The following is a 23176-nucleotide window of genomic DNA, read 5'->3' as shown; positions in this document are numbered from 1 at the left end:
GAGTCTGGAGGGTCAGCATTTGGAAAGTGGGAACTTTTAGGAAGGTATTGAGATGGGACAGGTCGAGGATGGATCTCCAGGGGCTTTCTTTCCTGGACACCAGAAACAACCTGGAATAAAATCCTTTGCCTATTTGGTTTTTGTCGATGCTCTGAATGGTCCCTTGGTGCAATAATTCTAATAGAACATCTGGGAAAAAAGGCAAGTTGTTCTCTGGAAGTTTGAGAGATGCCCCTGAAGGAGGGTAGTTGACCCCACACCATAAAGTACCCTTTTTGTACAATTGAGAGGATCCAGGCATCTTGAGTTATGCTTTCCTAGGCTGGCAGGGACAGGGGTAGACACCTGGGAAAGTGGGATGTTGGTGGGAGGGGGAAAACAGTCAAAGAGAAGGCAGCTTATATGGAAAGGGCCACTTAGATGGTGGGGCTGTTGTGGTCTCCTGTCATGCTTTTTTGTTCTGGGTTGTGTGTGATGGGAATGTCTACACACAAATTCAGGTTTTGCAGGGTAATTTGTTTGGAACCTAGGTACTAGCAAAACAAAAATATGTTTCAATTCCTGCAGCTTCTAATCCTTTTCCTGCAATGATTTGAGCAGAATTGTCCAGAGGCACATCCACAAGTATAGCTTTTATGTCCTCAGGTAAGGGCTGAAGTCTTAGCCAAGAAAATGTTCGTATTACTGATCCAGAGGAAGCTGCTCTGGTGGAAGCATGTTCGGTATCACTGCTGCAGTTTATGGAATTACGTGCTACTTGAGAAGAAGCACCATGCAAAACAGTAGCCACGTGTTTATTTTCTGAGTCAGGTAGGCCTGCAGTTACCTGGGAAAGTTGGGGCACAAGTCCCAATGTGAATTTGGTCACTTGTTTGGTAATTTATGGCCCTGAATGCAAGACTAGCACAAGTGTATATTTTTTTGCCTAGTCTATACAGGATCCTGCTATCCTTATCAGAACATTAAGAGGCTAGTGGAGGGCAGCAATTTTGATGGCTTATCAGGAGCCATGGAAATTACAGAAGGGTCTACAGAAGGACATCAGAAGAGAAACTTGCAGTCCTCTGTGACCTGACAGAAGTCGAGTGGCTTTTTGGGGGTTGGTGACTGGGAATCTGGTGCCTATGAACCTGAGGCAAAAGCATCAAGAAAGGCAGGCAATACAGAAGGGACAGCTGACGGGCTAGGTGATTCCACCTGTAATAAGGTCATAATACATTTTTTGTACTTCAGATACTCGGGTGCTATCCCATTTAAAGTGGTCTCTCATCATAGCTAGGGTCTCTCCAAAGGACAGGTATTCCACTGGTGAGTCTGTGCCATTTGATTCCCCTCTTCAGGAAGGGCATAATCCAGGGGGAAAGGAATCTGAGAAGAGTAAGCCAGGGATTCATCCTCTGAAGATGCCTTTTCCTCAGATATATCCCCTTCTCTAGTTCTTTTAAGTGGAGATGCAGTACTGGGGTGGGGTGGAACTGTAAATCCTGGAGGAGGCCTAAATAACATAAGGGCACTGAAAAGGCCCTAACTGAATTGTTGCCAATTGCTAGCAGGTTCTTTTGGAGGAGACAAATCCTTGTTTTTATTTATTTTTCCCATGCAGGCTCGCTTTATGTATGGTCGGGGGGCCCAACGTAGGCCTATATTCGATCAGGTCAGAATCCACCTTTACCCTAACAAGAATCTGTGGAATCCCCTTAGGGCCTTCATTAATCATGAAAAAGAAGTTATGTACCTACTGTAACGTTCCATGTTAATTGTCTTCATCTCGCCTTCTTTCTTGCTTGTTCGGATTGGAGCCGATCCCCGGCTCCGACTCGGCCATCTTCTATAGCTCGAGAGCTGTTTACTGGCTCGAGGCTACCCCTTATCCCATGATGCCTAGCGATAGCTATCCAGATCTCGTTTGAAATAGCTAACCCCAGACATAGCCAGAGAATAAACCTGTCCAAACAAATAGGTTGAGAATACCTGTCATACTCTCTAAATCAGTAGAGGAAACAAACCAGAGAACACTCAGCCAGTGAAACCAGAACTCCTCTCAGTCCAATAGGACAGGGGGACGGAGGGTGGGACGCAAGAAAGAAGGCAAGATGAAGACAACTAACATGGAACGTTACGGTAGGTACATAACTTCTTTATGTTAAGTTGTCTATCTCACCTTCGTTTTTACTGGTTGGGACAGCGTCCCTAGCACCTACAATCCTGGGAAGCTCATTGGAACAGACTCTTCAGAACAGTGGAACCAAAGTCAGCTCTGCTCCTGGAGACCATATCTAGCTTGTAATGAGAAATAAAGGTATGAGGATTTGCCCACGTAGCAGCTGCACAGATAGAATCCATGGGCAACCTAGATTGGAAGGCTACAGAGGTGGCCAAGGCCCTAGTAGAATGACCTTTCAGTTTAATAGGCAACTGTTTGTTCCTTAATTGATAGATGAAGGTAATAGTGTGAGACAACCACCTGGACAAGGTCACCTTGTAAACTGGGAGACCGTGTTTGCCTAGAGCATAGGAAAGGAATAGTTGGTCAGACTTCCTTATTTCCTTAGTCCTGTGCAGATAAAAACACAATTGTCTATGAACGTCCAATTGGTTTAATTTGTACTCTGCCTTGTTGGTGTGGTTAGGGAAAAACACAGGAAGGTCTATAGATTGGTTTAAATTATTTTCTAAGCAGACTTTCGGAAGAAACGAAGGATTAGTCCTCAGAGCAGTCCTGTCTTTATGAAAAACCAAGTATGGAGGACGAACACACAGTACCTGAAGTTTAGAGATGCTTCTGGCTGAAGTAATAGCTACCAGAAAGAGTGTCTTCCAAGACAGAAACTTAATGGAGCAGGACACTGCTGATTCAAAAGGGGGCAGAGTTAAGGAAGTTAGTACCAAATTAAGGTTCCAAGGAGGAGGGGGATCTCTCACTGGAGGTCTAAGGAGACTAGTCCCTCTCAAAAAAGCTTTACAGAGCTTATGAGACATAATGTTTGAATTTGACAAACCAACATGAAAGTTAGAAATGGCCGCGAATTGAACCCGGATTGTAGTAGAAGTGGACCCAGAATGAAAAAGCTGTGCTAGGAACTCCAGAATTTTGTGGACGGGGGCTGAAAAGATCTACATTCCTAGCCTCTGCCCAACAAGAAAAACGTTTCCATTTACTAGCATAAGTTTTTCTGATTGTGGACTTGTGAGAGGAGACAATAATCTCACGTACAGCCGGGGAAATGCTGGGAAGCCTGGCTAAGGTTGGAAGTGGAGCAACCAAGCTGTGAGCTGGAGTGTTTGGAGGGATTGATGCAACCCGCCTGATTGATGAATCAGTAGGTCTGGAATCGGATCCAGAGTCGAGGGCTGATCGAGAAGGTAATGGTGCAGGAACGGGAACCATATCTGTCGAGGCCAGTAGGGGGCAATGAGGATCATTTTGCAACCCAACAATATTGCTTTCTGTATGAGTTTTGGAATCAGGGGAAACTGAGGAAAGGCATAAAGAAGACCCTGAGGCCAATAGTGGACTAGAGCATCTCTGGGTGAGTGACCTGGAAGCGGAAGAAGGGAGAAGTAGTTGCTGCATTTGCTGCTGAAGGGGGTAGCAAAAAGATTGCAGCAAGGCTGTTCCCATTTGTGGAAAATAAGATCCGCAACTTCCGAATTCATAGACCACTTGTGAGGCATGAGAATAGCTCTGACGAGCTTGTCTGCTATGATGTCGGACCTCCCAGGGATGTGCGATGCAATCAGAAAACGCTGGGAGGAAATCGCCCACTGCCACAGTCTGAGTGCTTCTTGACACAGGGGGTAGGACCTGGTTCTGCCCTGTTTGTTGATGTACCACAACACTGACATGTTGTCTGTTTGAATTGCAATGGTCCCAGAAGGAAGAGAGTCTTGGAAGGGCTTGCAATGCTAGGAGCATGGCTCTCATTTCTAGGACGTTTATATGCAGATGGTACTCGTGAGGCTGCCAAGTGCCTTGGACTGTCCTGCCCTGATAATGCCTCCCCCCCACCCTATCAGGGAGGCATCTGTGGTCACTGTGGCTACCGGAGGGGCCTGAATGAAGGATCTGCCCTGAGTCACTAGTGGGGAGACCATCCACCAGGAAAGGTGCCTTTTGCATGCTTCCGTAATCATAATCATGTGAGACATGGGCAGCTGTTGGAAAGACCACTGTGTGAACAGAAGCCACTGAAGGATCCTCATGTGAAAGTGGGCCAATGGGATTAAAAGAATGGCTGCTGCCATGGAACCCACAGTTTGAAGGACGAACTTGACTTGGATTCTTTTGCTCTGCATAAGAATTTGTACTTGCTGACGGTAGCCTTGCGAACATGTTCCTTCTGTTTAAGTCTGCTCCTAAGTAGGTGATAGATTGACAGAGCAACAAGGCAGATTTTTCGAAATTTATTGTAATGCCTAGCTGGGAGCAGATTGTGATTGTGTAGTTCCTGGCCTGTAGAAGTTGATGCCTGGTAGTAGCAGTGAGCAGCCAGTCGTCTAGGTATGGAAACACCTGGAATCCTTAATGTCTCAGGTGAGCCGTGACCACTGCCATACATTTGGTGAACACCCTGGGGACTGTGGTGAGACCAAAGGGCAGAGCTCTGAACTGGTAATGACTGGCTCCCAGCCGGAAGCGAAGAAATCTCCTGGAGCGCCTGTCCATCTTGATATGGTAGTACGCATCCTGAAGATCTATCGAGCACATCCAATTGTCCTGACCCAGAAAGGGTAGAATGGACTGTAACGTGACCATCCGAAACTTTGTTCTTTGTACAGACCCGTTTAGCCTGCTGAGATCCAGAATTGGTCTCCAGTCCCGTCTTTTTTGGTACCAAAAAGAATCTTGAGTAAGTTCCGGATCTGTGCTGGTCTGCCAGGACTTCCTGGATGACTCTTTTTTTTTTTTCTAGCAGTTTTGAAACTTCTATGACTGCTTGGTCCTTCAGATTGGGTGGAACATCTGGAAGGGATTTCCTTGACTGCAAGGGGGGTTGACAGAAGGGAATTTTGTAACCTCCGGATATAATGGACAGTACCCATTTGTCTTGCATTAAATTTTGCCAAGCTTCTGGGTACACTGAAAGTCTTCCCCCGACTGCCTCCAGAGGTGAACAGCCGGGCAACCCTTCAGGGATGCTGAAAAGGATTCTCTGTTGCCCTGGTTCTGCGGACCCCCTCTGCCACGAGGGCGGCATCTGTTACTGTTTCCCCCTCTGCCCCTGGAGGAAAAATCGCGTGTGTCAGGCAAGGCTCCTTGGGATTTTAGGAACCACATTTTTCCACTCTTCTGACCTCTGGGATATGGTCTAGAAGGAGTGAAAAACTGGACTCCCACGGCAGAGAGAGTCTTGCCTTCTTGCTCACACCTAGTCAAAGTGTCTTTCATCTGTGGTCCAAAAAGAAAGGAACCATCAAAGGGGGTGTTGGTGAATGACGCTCGAAAGGGTTCCGCAAAATTGCACAGCCGCATCCATGCATGCCTCCTAAGGGCTACACCCGTACCTGCGGCTCCCCTCAGCTAATGGATTTTGTAGGGTATCTCCTAGCTCTTTAAGGAGATCCCTCTGAAGCCGGGTAAAATGGCATAAGTGGTTCAGTGACCTCATAGAGAAGGTCGATGAAGCAAACATTCGCTTCCCATATCTGTCCATAGTCCTAGACTCCTTGTTAGGAGGATAGACAGATGAAGAGGTCTCCGCTAACTCTTTTTTGGTGGCTGCTGCTACCACCATGGCATCAAAAGGGAAACCTTTGGTAAGGAACTGCTTATCATGGGGTGCTGAAACGAACTTGCTAGGTCTCCTCGGAGTTGGTTCCACTGTATCTGGAGCTGACCAAACCTTTCGAGCCACCACTGCAATAAGTGGATCGAAAGGTGGAGAAACCCAGGAGGTGGAAAGTCGGGAACTGAATGCATCCAGAAATACAGACTTATCCTTGGTAGGGGCTAGGGGATTCCAGTTCCCCCTCTGCTTAAGCATTTTTAGGATGTCCAAGAAAGAAACATCTTCAGAGGGGTATCTCGGGAACCCTTCCGAAACATCTAAGTCTGTATCAGAAGTCAGGGAAGTCAATGTGCTTCCTCTTGCACTTCTTCTTACGAGGGGGCTCCTCTGAATGATCAGGGGAGGCCTTGAAAGAAGAGGAAACGCCCACTGGGGTGTCCTGGAGCGCCGATTCCCTACGCTTGGGGTCTGGAGGAGGAGCAGAGGTTGGCACAGGCACTACAGGGGACGGAGCCGGTGGGGCCAATAGTGGAGTTGACTCAGTGGCCAGCACACTCCTCATGACATTGAAGGTGTCCCTGCCATGATGCAGAGAAAGCTCCAGTTCTGAAGAAATCGGAATCTTTCTCCGCACCAAGGGAGACAGCTCCGGGGCCGATGTAGGATCCAAGCTCACCTGCGCCAAAGCTCAGAGAGGGAGAATGGGGTCAGACAAGGGTCTGATGCCACTCGCCCCCTCGGAGGTGACGAGGGAGCCCCGGCGCCCAGATCCCTCGACAGATGGCACCATCGAAAGAATCAGAGTCGACGATGGAACCGAAGGTGATAGCATTATCGGACCCGACGGTTCCACTACTCGAAACCCAACGAACTCCGGCTCCGAACTCAATGGAGTCAGAGGAGGAACATCGATAGAAGTTGACGGAGCCGACACCTGTTGAGGATGGCTGGACAACATCTTGGCATGTGCCTGCGATTTCAGCAACCTACTGACCACTCTCTCCACATCGTGATCCGACAGCCTGGAGGACCGAGAGGAGTGAGAAGATCTGTGACTGTGCTCGCTCTGAAGCAGGGGAGTCAGAGGAGCTGAATGAATTGATTCCAAGGAAGGGGACCTTTGCCTCTTGTGACTCCGACGATTCTGACGGAGCCGACGGAGAGATAACCTTATCGGTACCGACCGGAACCGAAGTAGAAGGCGTAATCTAAACCAAGGATGGCTCTGAACTTGGAGCCAATGGCTTGGAAGATTTAGGGGATTTTACACGCTGAGTCTTGGCTGGTGAATCCTGGGGCTTTAAAAGACCCCTAAGAATAAGCTTATTTTTACATTCCTGCAAAACTCTTGGGCTAAATGCATGGCAGATAGAACAAGAGTCCTGCAGGTGCACGGCGCCTAAACAACAGACGCAAGAAGTGTGCCCATCTGTCAGAAACATTTTCTGACAGCATGAGTCATACTTCTTGAATCCAGAAACTTTGGATTCTTTTGACATTCTGACAAAAGAGCACTAGAAATACCACAACAAAAACTATCTAGCAAATACTGTCTACACAAAAACACAACACTAGCAGACTAACACTAAGGTTTTTTTTTTATAGGAAAGCCTCTAACTTAAACAGCTAGCCTAAGAACGAAAGGTAGAAGGAAAGCCTCTAACCTAAATGGCTAACGTGACAAGAAGAGGATAAGGAGGAGGGGGAGAACTCTCCAAGTTAAACGAGTTCTACAAGGAAGGGGAGGAAAGCTACAATAAAACACTAGCTAACACAGAAAAACAAGACTAAAAATTAACAATAAACCAGAAAAAAAGGACTATTTCTAATGGTAAGAAAGTTATACAAGCCTGAGCCAGAAAAACGACACCTCACAGCTGAAGGGGCAAATGAGATCTGGGTAGCTATTGCTAGGCATCTTGGGATAAGGGATAACCTTGAGCCAGTAAACAGCTCTCGAGCTATAGAAGATGGCCGAGTCGGAGCCGAGGATCAGCTATGATCCCAACCAGCAAGAATGAAGGCGAGATAGACAACTTAATATCTATGGTTCCCCTCGGACATCCGGCACAGATGCCTGCTCGGCCTCTGCGGATGGCCTGAATGTCAGGCTCAGCCTGCAGATCTGGGCTGTGAACCGGGTGTGTCTCCGGGCTGTCCTCTGCCTCGACAGAGATGTTGGTATCCAGAGGCACAGCAGAATGCTCAAGACTTTGCTTTTTTTTGGCCTTCTGCTTTAAAGTCGACTTGGCTTTGAGCCCCAAGGATCCCTCCATTGCACTTATACACTGGAATATAGCATTTGGATCTGGCGGCAGAGAAGTTCTACGGACAGTGTATGCATACATATCTTTCATGGCCAATATCCATTCGCAGGCTATGTGCGACATACCACACACCCTACAGCAGTGAATTATTTTGTACACTGGCTGATGTTGGGTAACTTACGGCAGGGAACTCTCTCATGTTATGAATACTGCAACAGATGAACAGAAGGACATCTAAGGTTACTGAAGCAGATCAATATGATGAACATCTAAGGCGACTGCCGCAGTGATCAATATGATGAACTTCAAGCATTAGTTAGCCTGTCTAAACAATCAGTCTCTATGAAACAGATGTTTTGATAAAAAGAAGATATGACTTTGCAAAGAGAATGAAAAGGAAAATAAATGTGCTGGCATGTCAGTCTAAGGTTCGGACAGATACCTAAGAAGAGTAGCAGTAATGAAAGGAGCTTTGTTACATTGTTAAAACTATTTTATTAAGGCCTTACTGACTCTTAAGCTTATGACTACTAGTGTTCTGAACAGAATGTTTCCTTATGTAATAAAAAGAAGTTATGTACTCACCATAACGTTCCATCTAAGTACTTCTACTTCATTTGTCTTCAACCTGGGGGAATACGGATCCACATCGGATCCGAGCTGGCAACTTTACTAGCATCTGCCCTGAGCTCCAAGCTCCTCCCCTTACCCATAATACACCTCCACTACCTTCCAACCCCCAGGTCGAGTTTGCTGAACCTTATACTGATAACCCAACCTGAAAAAATACTGTTCATATGCCAAAGTCCGGGGGAAAGAGGGAGGGACAGTTGAAGACAAATGAAGTAGAACATAACTTCTTTATATGAAGTAGTTTACTTCATTTCGTCTTCAAACTGTCGGACAGAGTCCCCAGCTACTAGAGTCCCCAGCTACTAAACTCCTGGGAGGCCCTCATGGAAGGATATTCCAGAGCACCACAGAACCAAAGGATGCTCTCCTTCTGGAAGTCAAATCCAATTTCTAATGAGAAATAAATGTATGAGATAAGGACCAAGTAGCTGCAGAACAAATATCCAAAGAAACTCCAGACCAAAAAGCCGCAGACATAGCCATGGACCTAGTGGAATGACCTTTTACCCGACCTGGAAGAGACATGCCTCTGTCCTTATAGACCTGAAGGATGCATGAAGAAATCCATCTAGCAATAGAGACCTTGGAGATTGTATCCTTCTGTAAGGGGAAACCTAACAATTGATCAGATTTACGGAAATGTTTTGTCCTGTGTAAATAGAATCGTAACTGTCTATGAACATCCAACAGGTGGAGTTTGTATTCCATCTTGTTAGAAAAATTAGGAAAAAACACAGGCAAATTGATGGTCTGATTGATATTGACTGATGACGCCACATTAGGAAGAAAGGATGGACTGGTTCAAAGGGAAACCCTATCTTTGTGAAAAATCATGTAAGGAACTTGGATGGACAAGGCCTGTACTTCTGACACCCTTTTGGCAGAGGGAATAGTGACCAGAAAAGCTGTTTTCCAAGATAAATATTTCAGATCTGCTGTTGCAGCAGGCTCGAAAGGCAGAGCGACCAAATCTTGAAGAACCATAGTAAGGACCCATGGGGGAACAGGATCTTTGACCGAGGGGTGTAACAAAAAGGTGCCTTTAATAAAGGCTTTACATGGTCTGGAGGAAGCTAGAGAGGCAGAATTCTCGCTCACATGAAAATGAGAGATGGCAGCCAAATGAACCTTGACAGTATAACTACCTCCGTGTTGAAAAATATCAGCTAGAAAATCAAGAATGCCGGAAATAGGAGCCATGAAGGGGTCTAAACTCCAGGCCTAAAAGGAAAAATGTTTCCACTTGCTGCAATAAACCTTCTTGGTCGAAGACTTATGAGCAGCCACCAAAATAGATCTAACTGAAGAGGATAGTCCAGGAGTCCTAGCAATCACGGGAACTGAAGCAGCCAAGCTGTGAGCTTCAAACTGTCCAGATTTGGATGAGACACCCCCAAAGGGTGTGAAATCAGATCCTGAATGGGATCCAGGATCCAAGGCGGAGCCAGAAGGTGAGACCAAAGGAAGGGAAACCAGACCTGGCGAGGCCAAAATGGGGCAATGAGGATCACTTTGCTCCCCAGTCGACGAGCTTTCTGTAAAACCTCAGAATAAGAGGTACTGGCGGGTAAGCATACAAAAGACCAGGAGGCCAAGCATGAACTAGAGCATCTCTGGGGGACTCCCCCAGCAGGGGGTTCAGAGCAAAAAACTCGCTGCACTTTGCTTTGGAAGGAGATGCAAAGAGATCGCAGCAAGGTTGACCCCACTCGCGGAAGATCTGTTCTGCTACTGAAAGATTCAGAGACCACTCGTAAGGCATCAGAATAGTCCGACTTAGCATGTCTGCTAGGATGTTGGACCATCCCAAAATGTGCTTTGCGATGAGAAAGCGACTGGTGGAGACCGCCCATTTCCATACTCTCATGGCCTCGCAACAAAGGGAGTAAGATCTGGTCCTTCCCTGCTTGTTGATATACCAGACCACTGACATGTTGTCTGACTGAAATGCAATCGTTCCCAGAGGAAGAAAGGCATGAAGAGCCTGCAACGCTAGAAGGACCGCCCACATCTCTAGGACATTTATGTGCAAGCTGGTCTCTACAGGGGACCATAGGCCTTGGACTGTCCTGCCAGAACAATGCCCCCCACCCGAGTTGGGAGGCGTCCATGGTTACTGTGGCTTGGGCCAAGGCTGGAACAAAGGGTCGTCCGTCCAAAATGTCCAGAGAACACATCTACCATATGAGGCACGACCGGCAGACTCGACTGAGTTGAACTGGATATGCCAATGGCAGTTCCAACAGGGACCATTGTACAGCTAGAGTCCACTGTAGAATTCTCATGAGTAATTGGGCACATGGGAGAAGAGTTATGGTCGCCACCATCGAGCCTAAGGCCCTCAACACCGATTCCGCCATTGGGAGATGAGAGTGGTAAATCAGGGAGACATGCATCCTCAGGTTTTGTACTCTCCACAAGGTCAGGAAGATTTTGCACTGTAGAGTATCTATCCTGGCACCAAAGTAGTCTATAGTACAGGATCTAGGGAGTGATTTGGATGCGTGGATTGTGATCCCCAAACACAGGGCAAGAATCAGGAAGTAATCCCCTGGTTAGACGCCTGGTGGGAGCAGTCCAAGTACAGATTGACCTGAATCCCCTGAAGCCTCAGATGAGCTGCTACCACTGCCATCACTTTGGTAAACACCCTGGGGGCTGTGGTGAGACCAAAGGGTAGGGCTCGAAACTGGTAATGACTGACTCCTAGCCAGAAGAGGAGGAAAGTCCTGGAGCTTCTGAGCATCTTTATGTGATAGTAATCATCCTGGAGGTCTAACGAGCACATCCAGTCGCCCTCTTGCAGGTATGGCATGACGGACTGTAGTGTGACCATCCGGAACTTCTCTTTGGTAACTGACAGGTTCAGGGTAGAAAGGTCCAAAATGGGCCCTAAGTCCCCTGTTTTCTTTGGCACCAAAAAGAACCTGGAGTAGAAGCCCAATCCGGACTGATCTGGGGGGACAGTTTAGATGGCTCATTTTTCTAGCAGCTTGAAAATTTCCTGTGCTGCTGCCTCCCTTTGTGTGGGTGGTACGTCTGGGAGATTTGAGGGGATCCACAAAGGAGATAGAGTATCCTCTGGATATGATCTGAAGCACCCAATGGTCTGATGTTATGGACTCCCATACCACTAGGTGCAAGGACAATTGTCCCCCAACTGCCTCCAGAGTAGAGCAGTTGGTCCACCCCCCCTCAGGGTTGCTGCTCGGGTCTGTCCAAGAAAGGTTCTCAAGACCCAAAATTCCTCAGACCCCCTCTGCCTCTGGGTCAGTGTCCATTCTGTCCCCCTCTGCCTCTGGGAGAAGAAGAGCCCTGAGTGTCCTGGGAATACTGTGACTTCCAGAACCACATATTCTTTTGCCCTCTCTGGTTCTGGGAAAAGGACTTTTGCGCGTTCAAAAGCGGATCCCCATCGGCAGACTGCGTTTTCCCGTCCTTCTCAATCTGGACTAATGTCTCTTTGATGGTCTCACCAAACGGAGTAGAGCTGTCATAAGGGGCATTGACAAAGGACGTCTTGAAAGGTTCCGAAAATTGACATAATCTGAGCCAGGCGTTGCACCTCATGGACACGCTGGACCCAGCCGCTCTAGCCGCTCCTTCCATTGCATGTGAAAGGAGTTGCATGGACGTGTTGGAGCATGCTTTCAAAATGGCCATCCTCACGGAGAACAAGGCCCTGTCCTCCTGCGACATGGACTTAGGGGGAGAATCCTCCAGCTCCTTTACCAGGTCGTGTTGGAGTCAGGTGACATGGACCAGGTAGTTCAGCACCCTAATCGAAAAGGTAGCTGAAGCATAAACCCGCTTCACTAGGTGGTATATCATCCGCGAATCTCAGTCAGGAGGATGAATCGAGGAACTCTCCTGGGCAAGTTCCTTATTTGTGGCTGCTGCTACCACCATGGTGTCTATGGGGGAGCCCTTGTTCCATGTTGGCCTGTCAGTGGTGGGACTTAAAATTTTGTTGGGTCATTTTGGAATTGGTTCCATGGTGTCCGGCTCCTTCCATGCCTGCGAGGTGAACAGATCCACCAAAGGATCCACGTGAGGAGACAACCCATGAAGTAGATGGGCCCGTGCCGAAAGCCTCCAGGAACACGGACTGGTCAGAAGAAGGTTTGGGGGACAGACCAACCTCCCCATTGGCACAGGATTTCCATGATGTCTCTAAAGGAGACATCCTCAGGAGGTGACCTAGGGGAAGCTTCTCCATCATCCAAGTCCGTATCCTTGGTGAGGGACTCAGGGGAGTCCAAGTGCCTCCTCTTGCACATATGCTTGCGAGACACCTCTCCAGTTACCTCTCCAGTGGGGCTCTCCGGGGGGAACTCGCAAGCCATTATTCCTAAGGGAGAACCTTCTGGGGCTCCTCGAGCAGGGGCTGTCCCTCTGGTAAAATGATGAGGACTGTAGAAAGAGCCGAGGGGGTTTGAATGAAGTCCGAGGGGGCAGTCAGGGGTCTCGATCCAGCGGAGAGAATCCTTTCTACCACGTCAAATGTCGAAGGACAGCGAACCTCCTGAGAAACCAATAAGGAGGCCTATCTCCCCAGGTCCGACAAGAGAATCGGAGCCGGGCCCGAAGTGGATGGAGCTCTGAGGGAGGGAACTTGGCCCGACAAAGGTGGATCCGATGAAAAAAGTTCCACTCCCTCAGATCTGGCACCCAAGCTCCGGCTCCGAGAGTGGCTCGGATCCAAGCTGGTCAGATCAGACACGCTCCAGGCAGTTGTCTGCATCTAGGAAGCAGGTACAGTCGGCGCCGACCCCCTGACCAAAGCCATCCTCGAAACCCGATGGACGGATTGGAGAAGGAGATATTGGCTGGAAAAAAAGAAGTGAGCTCCCCCTTCCCGAGGGAGGGGGGGCTGGCAAGACCCCCATCTGGATCCGAGTACCGATGAACCACCTTCATCATTTTATACATATTGACCTCAGACAAAGGCCAGGTGGACCTCGATGAGGCCATGGACCCCGACCTTGCGGGTCGGGGCACCGAGGCCCTAGAAGCTGAGCGTGTGTCCTCCGGCTCCGGAGAGATCCTCGGAGATCGGAGCAGAGGGGAGTCACGGATCTGTAAAGTATTACTGGTGAAGGGAGGTCCGGAGACCTCTTATGCTTCTTCCTCGCCTTTGACTCTCTCTCTCCTTCTCTCTGCCCCATTTCCGCTCCATTTCCACAGACTTCTGCACAGGAAGTCGAGTCCCAGCCTGGGAGGGAGGAGAAGCCAGGGGAGGAGGAGAAGCCAGGGGAAGAGAAGGAGGAGAGGTGGCCACAGCAGCCACTGTGACTGAAGCCGAAGATGAGGCAACAGTCTCAGAAGGGGGAAGAAGGTCTTTTAGGGCGAACTTGGCCTTCCTATCTTTAATGGCGGGAGGGTTGAACCCAGCGCATATAGTGCAGTCTACCACTCAGATGGGCCACACCCAAACACACAACACACAGAGTGTGGCCATCCACAGGGGATAACTTATGGCCAAACTCAGTGCATCTTTTGAAAATAGGCTTGTCAGCCATACTGTCAGAAGAAAGAAAAACTAAACGAAAATGTTATTTCTTTCTTTCTGAGAACACACACACAGAACACACTGGGGGGGGGGGGGTAAAAAATCCACACAACTACTCTAATTAAGCTAACTACCTTAAAAACTATAAACTCGATGCACCAAGCGAGGAGAGGAGATAGGGGAACCTACTCTATCACTATTTAAAGATTTTTAAAGAAAAAAAAAAAGATATTTTGAAGTCTTTACCCACTTGAAAACCTGGAGCTCTAGAGCTCACGATGCATAAGCTATTCACGGCAAATGAGATCTGGGGGTGGAAAGGTAGTGGAGGTGTATAATGGGTAAGGGGAGGAGCTTGGGAGCAGATGCTAGTAAAGTTGCCGGCTCGGATCCGATACGGATCTGTATTCCCTCAGGTTGAAGACCAAATGAAGTAAACTACTTCAGATCCATTCTCTTGTCACAAACAAACACAAACCCCAGTCATCTTACAGTTACGTTAACTTCCTGAAACAGCAGTTTGGATTCACAAAAATTTCATCATAAAACATGCATTACCAAAACAAAAAACATGGTTCTGCACTCTTGGAAAGAAAAACAGAGATTAAGTTAATTCATTTGTTCGGTGTTACAGTCACTAATGACCACTAAAGCCCTTAAAAGCCTGGCTGCACACCCTAAACCCATTTGAGTCCAGAGTATCATGTGCATCTATACAGGGGGGACATGTTAGTAGGGAGGTAACTAATGAATTTATATGGGGCTATTAATTAAGATAATACTTTTTCATTGACGGCATCTGTCCACAAAGGACATACAAGGCCAGACTGGGGATATGTTTACAATTTCCCATCCAATTGTCAAGGTTTTGTTTAAAGAGGGTCAAGGATAAACTCTGTTTTACATGGCTGTGGAGCATATTCCATACTGCAGGGCTCCTCTAGTACACATATTTGCCTCTCCAGCACATTCTGTTTATGTCACAAGTAAAGTTCAGATCCCTGGATCTAGTGTTTCTGGTGCTGTTTGTTTTGTGCATGTGCAACACATCCATCAGGACTATGTCTCAGGAAGCCCTGTATGCTAGACAAAGATCCCCTCTAAGAAGTCTGTAGAATACTGAATACAGAGACAGAGCCTTTAGCAGATCAGTGTAGGACAGGTTATTCACACCCTGCATTCTCCTGCCGAGAAACCTTTGTGGGTGTTCCAACTGTTGCAAGTGTCTAGTTAGGATATACCGAATGAGGCAGTGTATTCAAAGATAGGTCTGATATGGGCCAAGTAGAGTGGTAATTTAACTTAGGGTGGCCACGGTGGTGCAGCGGTTAGCGTTGCCACCTCAAAGCAAGAGGTTCTCCGGTTTGATCCTCGGCTGGGGCGCCTTCTGTGTGGAGTCTGCATGTCCTCCCTGTGGTAGTGTTGGTTTCCTCCGGATGCTCCGGTTTCTTCCCACATTCCAAAGACATGCTGTAGGTGGATTGGACACTCTAAATTGGCCCTAGATGTGAGTGCATGCACGTGTGTGCCTTCTGTGGAAGGTTGGGCACCGGGCTGGCAACTCGACACCATAAAACCCCACTGGCAATCATGAGCGGACAGGTGATCTGCTGTGGCGACCCCTAACTGGGAAAAGCCGAAAGAAGAAGAGTGGTACTTTAACTTCCTTAAATCTGGCTGCCATACTCTTACCTGTAAGTTGGGCGACTTAGTATGACCTTCTTACTGTCTTAGATAAGTGCTGGTTAAATTCAGATTGCTGTCTACATATGTCCCCAGATCTTTTAGTACTGAGTTGACTCTTATGGGTTTTATCGATGGAGTAATTAACTTGGGTTGACAGTCATCCAAACGGCATTATAATGCATTTTTTAGCATTGAATTTTAGGCCATGGCTTCGGCACTAGTCATTTGTCTGTGTTAAACCCACTTACATGATGGTGTCTTTGGGGTGTGTGTATGTGGATTACTAGCGAAGACTGAACTTGCTGCAAGAAACATATGGTGCATACAAGTTAAATGAACCTTTTTAAAAGTCTGAAATATGGTATATGAAAAACACTTATGAAAAGTAAAAGGGAAGCAATACAAGGAACACTGAGACAAAATACAGAAAAATGCATCACCTATGACAAGAGACACCTTGGACTAAAAATCAGTGTGTGTATATAACATGTACTCTACACACACAACTAAAATCAGAGGTAAGAAACAGCATAGTTGGTGCTGCCTAAACTGCAACTAGAAAGAGGATTTAAAAGTAGTCTGGTTAAAACAAGCAAAACTACATTTTACACAATAAAACTTTTACCCCATTTACGAAATAACTTTGTAAAGTTTACAGCCCAGAAACAGAACATTTAAAATGCTCATGTCATTAAGCAGCATATTCCTACCTCAGTAATAACAGCGGATATAGGCTGAAATGGATTCACCACAACTGGCTCAGACTCCTCCTCTGTAAAGGGTCTGCCTTCTCGCTCAGCTTCCTCTCTTTCCTTTTGCTCTCTGATTAAAAGCAAGAATGAACATTCAAGTTTGAAAATTTCATGCACAGAATGCACAAGCCAACAGCATTTTTTTTAAATTCAGCTTTATATAGGAATTCACTCTATTAATGTTGTGAAGTTAATCAAAAATATCAACTAAATAAACAAGAAATACAAATAATGCCCCATAAACAGTGAATAGTAGGCACATAATAATCAAATTCTTAAGTCATATCACTAAATTACAATCATACATACTTATCTGGATTCTTAAAAATGCAGTCAAACTACTTTGGCAAATTAAAGCATTCTGCAGAAAAGTTTGCCTAGGGCAGTTTGTCTCATTAAGGGTGTTGCAGTTCTTTTTAAAGCATTCTGGCCATTTTGGAAGGCATTTGACACCTTAGAAACTACAGTGTGTGCCTAGGGACATTTACCAGGTCATTACTTTCTATAACTGGAGCATGATATTGCAGTCATACAAATGAAATGCCTGCTAAATGTTTCTAGTGTCATATCTTTTAACATTTTAGTTAGCGCTTAAGTCCAGAATGTATAAGGTCTGCAGGCTCTATAAGTTACTTTGCCTGGAGAGGCTGGTCAAAGATCATATAGCCTCAATCTTACCCGTGTTACTGGATGCACTGCAATTCGCATACAGGACAAACTGCAGTACAGGGGATGCCATCTCACTAGCTCTCCATGAAACACTGACCCACTTAGAAAGCAAAAACTGCTATGCAAGACTGCTATTCATCGATTTCAGTTCTGCCTTCAACACTATCATCTCTCAGAATCTGATATCGAAGCTACTTCAACTGGGCAGAGACTCTCATTTATGCTATTGGATTCTGAGCTTCCTTACTGAAAGGCCTCAAAAGGTTTGTGTGGGAGACAACAGCTCCGAAGCATCATCCTGTACACAGGAGTACCACAGGGGTGTGTCTTAAGCCCTCTCCTTTTCACTCCGCTGACACATGACTGCATGGCCACACATGAGACGAATAGGATAATCAAATTTGTGGATGACACCACTGTTACAGGCCTGGTCAAAGATGGAGAGGAGGAGGCCTACAGGAACAAGACTGATCAAGTACTGGTCTGGTGTGACAGCAATAATCTAGCACTGAATGTCAGCAAGACAAAGGAGTTGATTGTTGATTTCAGAAGATCTCAAGTACCACACAAACCTCTAGTGATGAAAGGGATGACAGTGGAAAGGGTCAAGAGTACGAAGTTCTTGGGTTTTCATCTCATGAAAAACTTATCCTGGCCAGTCCATGTATCCAACACAGTCAAAGCTCAGTAATGCTTGCACTTTCTAAGGAAACTTAGGAAGGCAAAATTACCAAGCTCCATACTTCAGACTTTTTATAGGGGCACCATTGAAAGTGTCCTGACAAACAGCATTGCAGTCTGGTATGGGAGCTGTAATAATCAGGATTAGAAAGCTCTTGAGAGAGTTGTAAGGTCAGCAGAAAGAATCACTGGCACCTCCCTTACTCCTCTGGAAGATCTACATAAACGCCAGTGCATAGACAGGGTCAAAAAGATTTCCAGCGATCCAACACATCCTGCCAATGGTCTGTACACTCACCTATCCTCTGGCAGGAGATTCAGAAGACTGGATTGTAAGACCACCAGACTAATAAACAAGTTTCCTTCCGCTCTCCATTAGGACTGTTGAACACTTTGGGAAAACGAACCATGATGTATGTTACATAACTAGCCTATCAAGGAGCTTATTTTATGGAGGTGCAATAACTAAGTGCAATACTAAGGTGGCAAACCTACAGACTGAAGGACTGTAAAGTGCAATATACAAACTGTGCAATAATTCAGTCTAATCATAGATATGCTGCTATTGTTTCAATTTTACTTTGACAATATTATCTTCGTATTGTTTCTTATCTTCCTTGTCTCCTGCTCTTGGATAGGTGTGGGTCACTGCTTTCCTACTTTACTTTCAAATTGCTACTTATTAAATTTCTACTGTGATATTTTATTAATTTTTCTCTATCTATATGTGCAACTCTTTCCAGCATTGAGAATGAAGCATTGTAATTTCATTCAGCTACATTGCTGTGTAGTTCTGAATGACAACAAAGTTTTCTTTGACTTGACTTGAAGATTGCTGTTGGTAGTGGTATTTCCTCCATGCTTGCAAACTAACTGTCCCATCCCAATGACTGAGCTTCATTTGTTCCATAACGAAAGAGTTGACCACAGTTCAGCCATATTCCAGGAAGTCATGAGGGTTTTTTTATTATTATTGCCTAACCCCGTCCCCTGGCAATGGATGTGCAAGTCTGTCTAAACACACATGCCACACCTTGTAGAGCTTGGTAGAGTCATATTCCCAGCCCATATGAAACATACAGCACAGGTGTGTCAGAAGTGCAACAGACTAGGTACTTCCCTACCTGGGGATGAGCAAGCATCAGCTACTCACTCTCAACCTCCTCTGACTGCTCCATCTAGCACCCAGGCTGTGTGTTACCCGTGCTGTGTCAGGATCTTCTCTCTCTGCTCACCAGAGCCTGCACCCTGCACTTTGGCATCTCCACCTAGCACCCAGGCTGCTTGTTACCTGTGCTATTGTCAGGATCTTCTCTCTCTACTCACCAGAGCCTGCTCCCTTTACTTTGGCATCTGAAAAAGTCCCTACATCACAACTGTAATGTACTTGAGCTAGAAGCACTTTTACTTTGAAAAGGATGGCCAAATGGAGTACTGATGGCCACTGGCCATTAGAATCTGTATAGGTGCAGTCATTCAGAAAAAGCAAAGAAACAATGGAATCTGTACAGGGGCAGTAATCCAGAAAAGGCAGTGAAACACTGGTTTAGTATAAACAAAAGGAGTGAGCACACACTGTCATTAGATATACTGCACAACATACAAAACTACCAGTAAAAGGAGGTCTTGTCTTGTCTGTCAAGCTATGCAGTATTCTCATGCAAGCTATGCACTAATATATAACTAAATACGCACCCAATATATAAGAAAACATTCTCAGTATCAGTAATGATATATAAGCAAACATATGGTACACAGGTCTATGTTTAGCAATCAAATAGCATGTTTACCATGCACATGTATCAGCAAAAGTGATTTCAGTGAAAGGCCATATGATCATAAATAATATCCTCAAACGATCATAGTTGGCAAACATAAAGAAATCGGTACAAAGTACATACTTATCCGTAATGTAGGGATAAGGAAATCTGCCCTTTCCCCACTGTACTGCGATCTCAGAGTTGGTATATATAATTAGCGGAGGTGTGGGGGTGCAGCCCCCACATGAGGAGAATTACCAGACCCTGCGCACTCCACATCCCACACACCCCCTGCTAATTAAATAGACCAACTCCAAGATCGCACTACAGTGGGGAAAGGGCAGATTTTCTTATCCCTATTTTACCGATAAGCAAATTCTTCATGTGGTTTTCTTTATGTTGGCTAACTATACAGGATATTTTTTAAAATCATATGACCTTTTGATGAATGGCACATTTGCTGTTGTGTGCGAGATGAATCGCCATTCGGTGAACATGCCATTCGATTGCTAAACATAGACGCATGATACACAAGTAGGTTCTTCATGTAGTTGGTGCATGTCACATGCGGCTATACATTAAGCAAACAATTCAGGTACCCAACCCTTTTTAAAAGGAGAAACCATCCAAAATATACACATCATCTGGCAACTCATCCATATCAAGGCTCACAGTCACAAACTAGCTGAGGTGCCCACATTTAAATAACAGATCAGCAGGCTGACAGTTTGAATTTTGCACCTTGCCCACCTCTGAAGGCTGACAGCAAAGGCATCCGAACATCAGTTTCCTTCTTGCCTGGGAACATGTTTCATCACAAGCACCTCACATCCTCTTCCTGATGCTGGAATGCATAACCGTTTTTGTTGTTTTGTGTCCAAATACACTTGCAAACTGGAATCATAACTGACAGCAGCACTACTAAATAAATCACCAGAAACTGTATTACAAACTTTTTGCTACTGCTGGTACACACAAATGAAGACTTCCACTACAGCTTAACTGGCAGCAGCTGGCACATACATTACACCTGCAATGGGCAAGGGTAGACAGGCAGCAGATGGCACACACCACTTACAGAGGGCAATGGCAGATGGGCAGCATTTGGCACATAACACATACAACCAGCAAGGGCAGATGGACAGCAGTTGGCACATACATACATCTGCAACAGGCAAAAACAGATAGGCAGCAGCTGGCGTATAACACTTCTAGTGGGCAAAGTCAGATGGGCAGCAGCTGGCACACACACCTGCAGAGGGCAAGGGCAGATGGGCAGCATTTGGCACATAACACCTACAACCAGCAAGGGCAGATGGGCACCAGTTGGCACGTAACATCTACAGTCAGCAAGGTTAGATAAGCATCAGTTAGCACATACATAACCGCCCAGCAGGCAAGGGCAGATATGGACATTGGTAAGTTGACTGTATTTTACCAATGATGGGCTGATTTGTTTACTGTGTGCAGTCACCAGTAGCTGTTTTTCACTAAAACTGAATGACTGACAGGAAATGATTTTATATGTACTGATTAGAGTACAAAATAATACTGTATTTTACAAATGCCAACTTTAGTGACTGCCTTAATGGTCCCTAGTTCGTACCAGATGAGGAATCCATTAAAAAGTATATAAAGAACTCTCCTAGTAGACCACTGCTTTTAATGCTGTTAAGCCAAAAGGAAACAATTATTCTGCGTGAAACATGGATGGACAGGGGAATGAAGACAGCTGAATGTGTGGGGGTGGGGGAGTCAAGAGATGAACACTGGATTTCCAGCTGCATGCTGAATGACTTGGATTTGGAGACTTAATAGTGTCTGTATTGATCACTGAGGATTAATGTAGTAAAACAAAGAAATGTGCACTACTAACTAACCAAGATGTGTCCCAGTTAACCAAGATGTGTCCCAGTTTACTTTTGATAGTAGACCACATGCATATGTAAAGTCACAGATAAATGATCCTTAAGATAACCTGATTTTTTCTACAGTCTGGTAGTTACAGGTCCTTCCTCTACCTCTCCATTCCTTACACATTATCACTCAAAACACGAGTCTTTACTTTCCCTGGTAGTCAAGAACACTGTCTCCCTCGCTCAACCTCTTTGCTAAAATAATTTGCTTACAGTCTGGTGATTTCACCAATCCTATCATTTATTTGCTATTTCTTATACAATCTCCTTGCTTCTTGACAGTAGTAAAAATATGTATTTATGGCTAGTGTTTGTTGAGAAACTAATATCAAAACCTATACACATCCATATCTACCACAGCTGTATTTAAATGTGTGACTTGTACACACTAGCCTTGGAAGATGAATGAATAACCATACTGTCATCTTAGTCAGGTTAATATCCTTGTAATGCTGACTTAGGGAGACATCCTCTTTTAGGTGAAGGTATTCTGTGGCAGTTTTACAGTGTTTTTGGTGATTTGGTGATTACGCATATTTACAGTGTTTTTGGTGATTTGGTGATTACACATTTACAGTGTTTTTGGTGATTACACATATTTACAGTGTTTTTGGTGATTACGCACTAAGATCCAGCAACACAAATCACTTGCAGATCACTAAAGCCAATAACTCTGTTGGTGAAGCACTATTCTCTTGCACCATAGCCAAATTATGGAACTCCCTCCCACCCACAATTACCTCCATACCATCATGCACCCACTTCAAAACTTTACTAAAAGCACACCTAAAAACATGCTGACTATGCCCTTGCAACTTCCACTCTAATATCACCCACCCCATCCAACCACTACCTTTCTTTCCACTCCACTAACTACCTTGATTATAGCAGGCTGAGATGCTCATAAGCCTAGTACTTATTATACAGCAGGAACTTATTATTGCAACATTTGTTAATGTCTGCCATGTACTTCACAGATAGAGATTCTAGTTGTCTACTGATGTACTATGTTCTTCATCTGTAAATATGTTGAAAGTAATTGCTATGTTAAATTGTTAATCGCTGTGCAACCCAATGTAACTACTGTCTGTTTATTTTAACTGTGGAGCTTTTCTCCTCGGGTCTCCACTGAAAATGGACCTATGTCCAGTCGGACACTCCCGGTCAACAAATGTAAATAAACAAATAAAAAACAATAAATAAATATTTACAGGGTTATGGTGATTTACTGCTCTGAAGATTGGATTATTTTCCAAAGTGTCATGTTTAGTCCTTCCCTTTTAATGACCTTGTGATTTTGCAGTCCTGTTACATCCCAGTGTTTTTGTAATCCTTGTGAGTGGACTTTGCAGTAGTGTGTGTGTGTGTGTGTGTGCGTGTGTGTGTGTGCGTGTGTGTGTGTGCGTGTGTGTGTGTGTGTGTCTGCGTGTGTGTGTGTCTGCGTGTGTGTGTGTCTGCGTGTGTGTGTCTGCGTGTGTGTGTCTGCGTGTGTGTGTCTGCGTGTGTGTGTCTGCATGTGTGTGTCTGTGTATGAGTGTGCACGTTTTTGTGTGTGTGTCAGTAAAAAACAA

At 45.6% G+C, this 23176-nt stretch overlaps 1 protein-coding gene across 2 annotated transcripts in view; it reads right to left on the bottom strand.

The window, feature by feature from the left end:
* Positions 1-23176, bottom strand: part of ARL13B (ADP ribosylation factor like GTPase 13B) — a 1170737-nt gene that overhangs the window by 344143 nt on the left and 803418 nt on the right. For both annotated transcript variants that reach the window (XM_044072157.1, XM_044072156.1), the window contains exon 7: positions 16538-16649. In XM_044072157.1, the coding sequence (XP_043928092.1) occupies positions 16538-16649 (112 nt within the window). The remainder of the gene's footprint in view (positions 1-16537; positions 16650-23176) is intronic.

This window comes from Protopterus annectens, chromosome 5.part0 (genome assembly GCF_019279795.1).
Source record: "Protopterus annectens isolate FY-2018-M chromosome 5.part0, PAN1.0, whole genome shotgun sequence".
NCBI classification, from domain to species: Eukaryota; Metazoa; Chordata; order Ceratodontiformes; family Protopteridae; genus Protopterus; species Protopterus annectens.
This window is presented reverse-complemented; position numbering and strand designations above follow the sequence as displayed.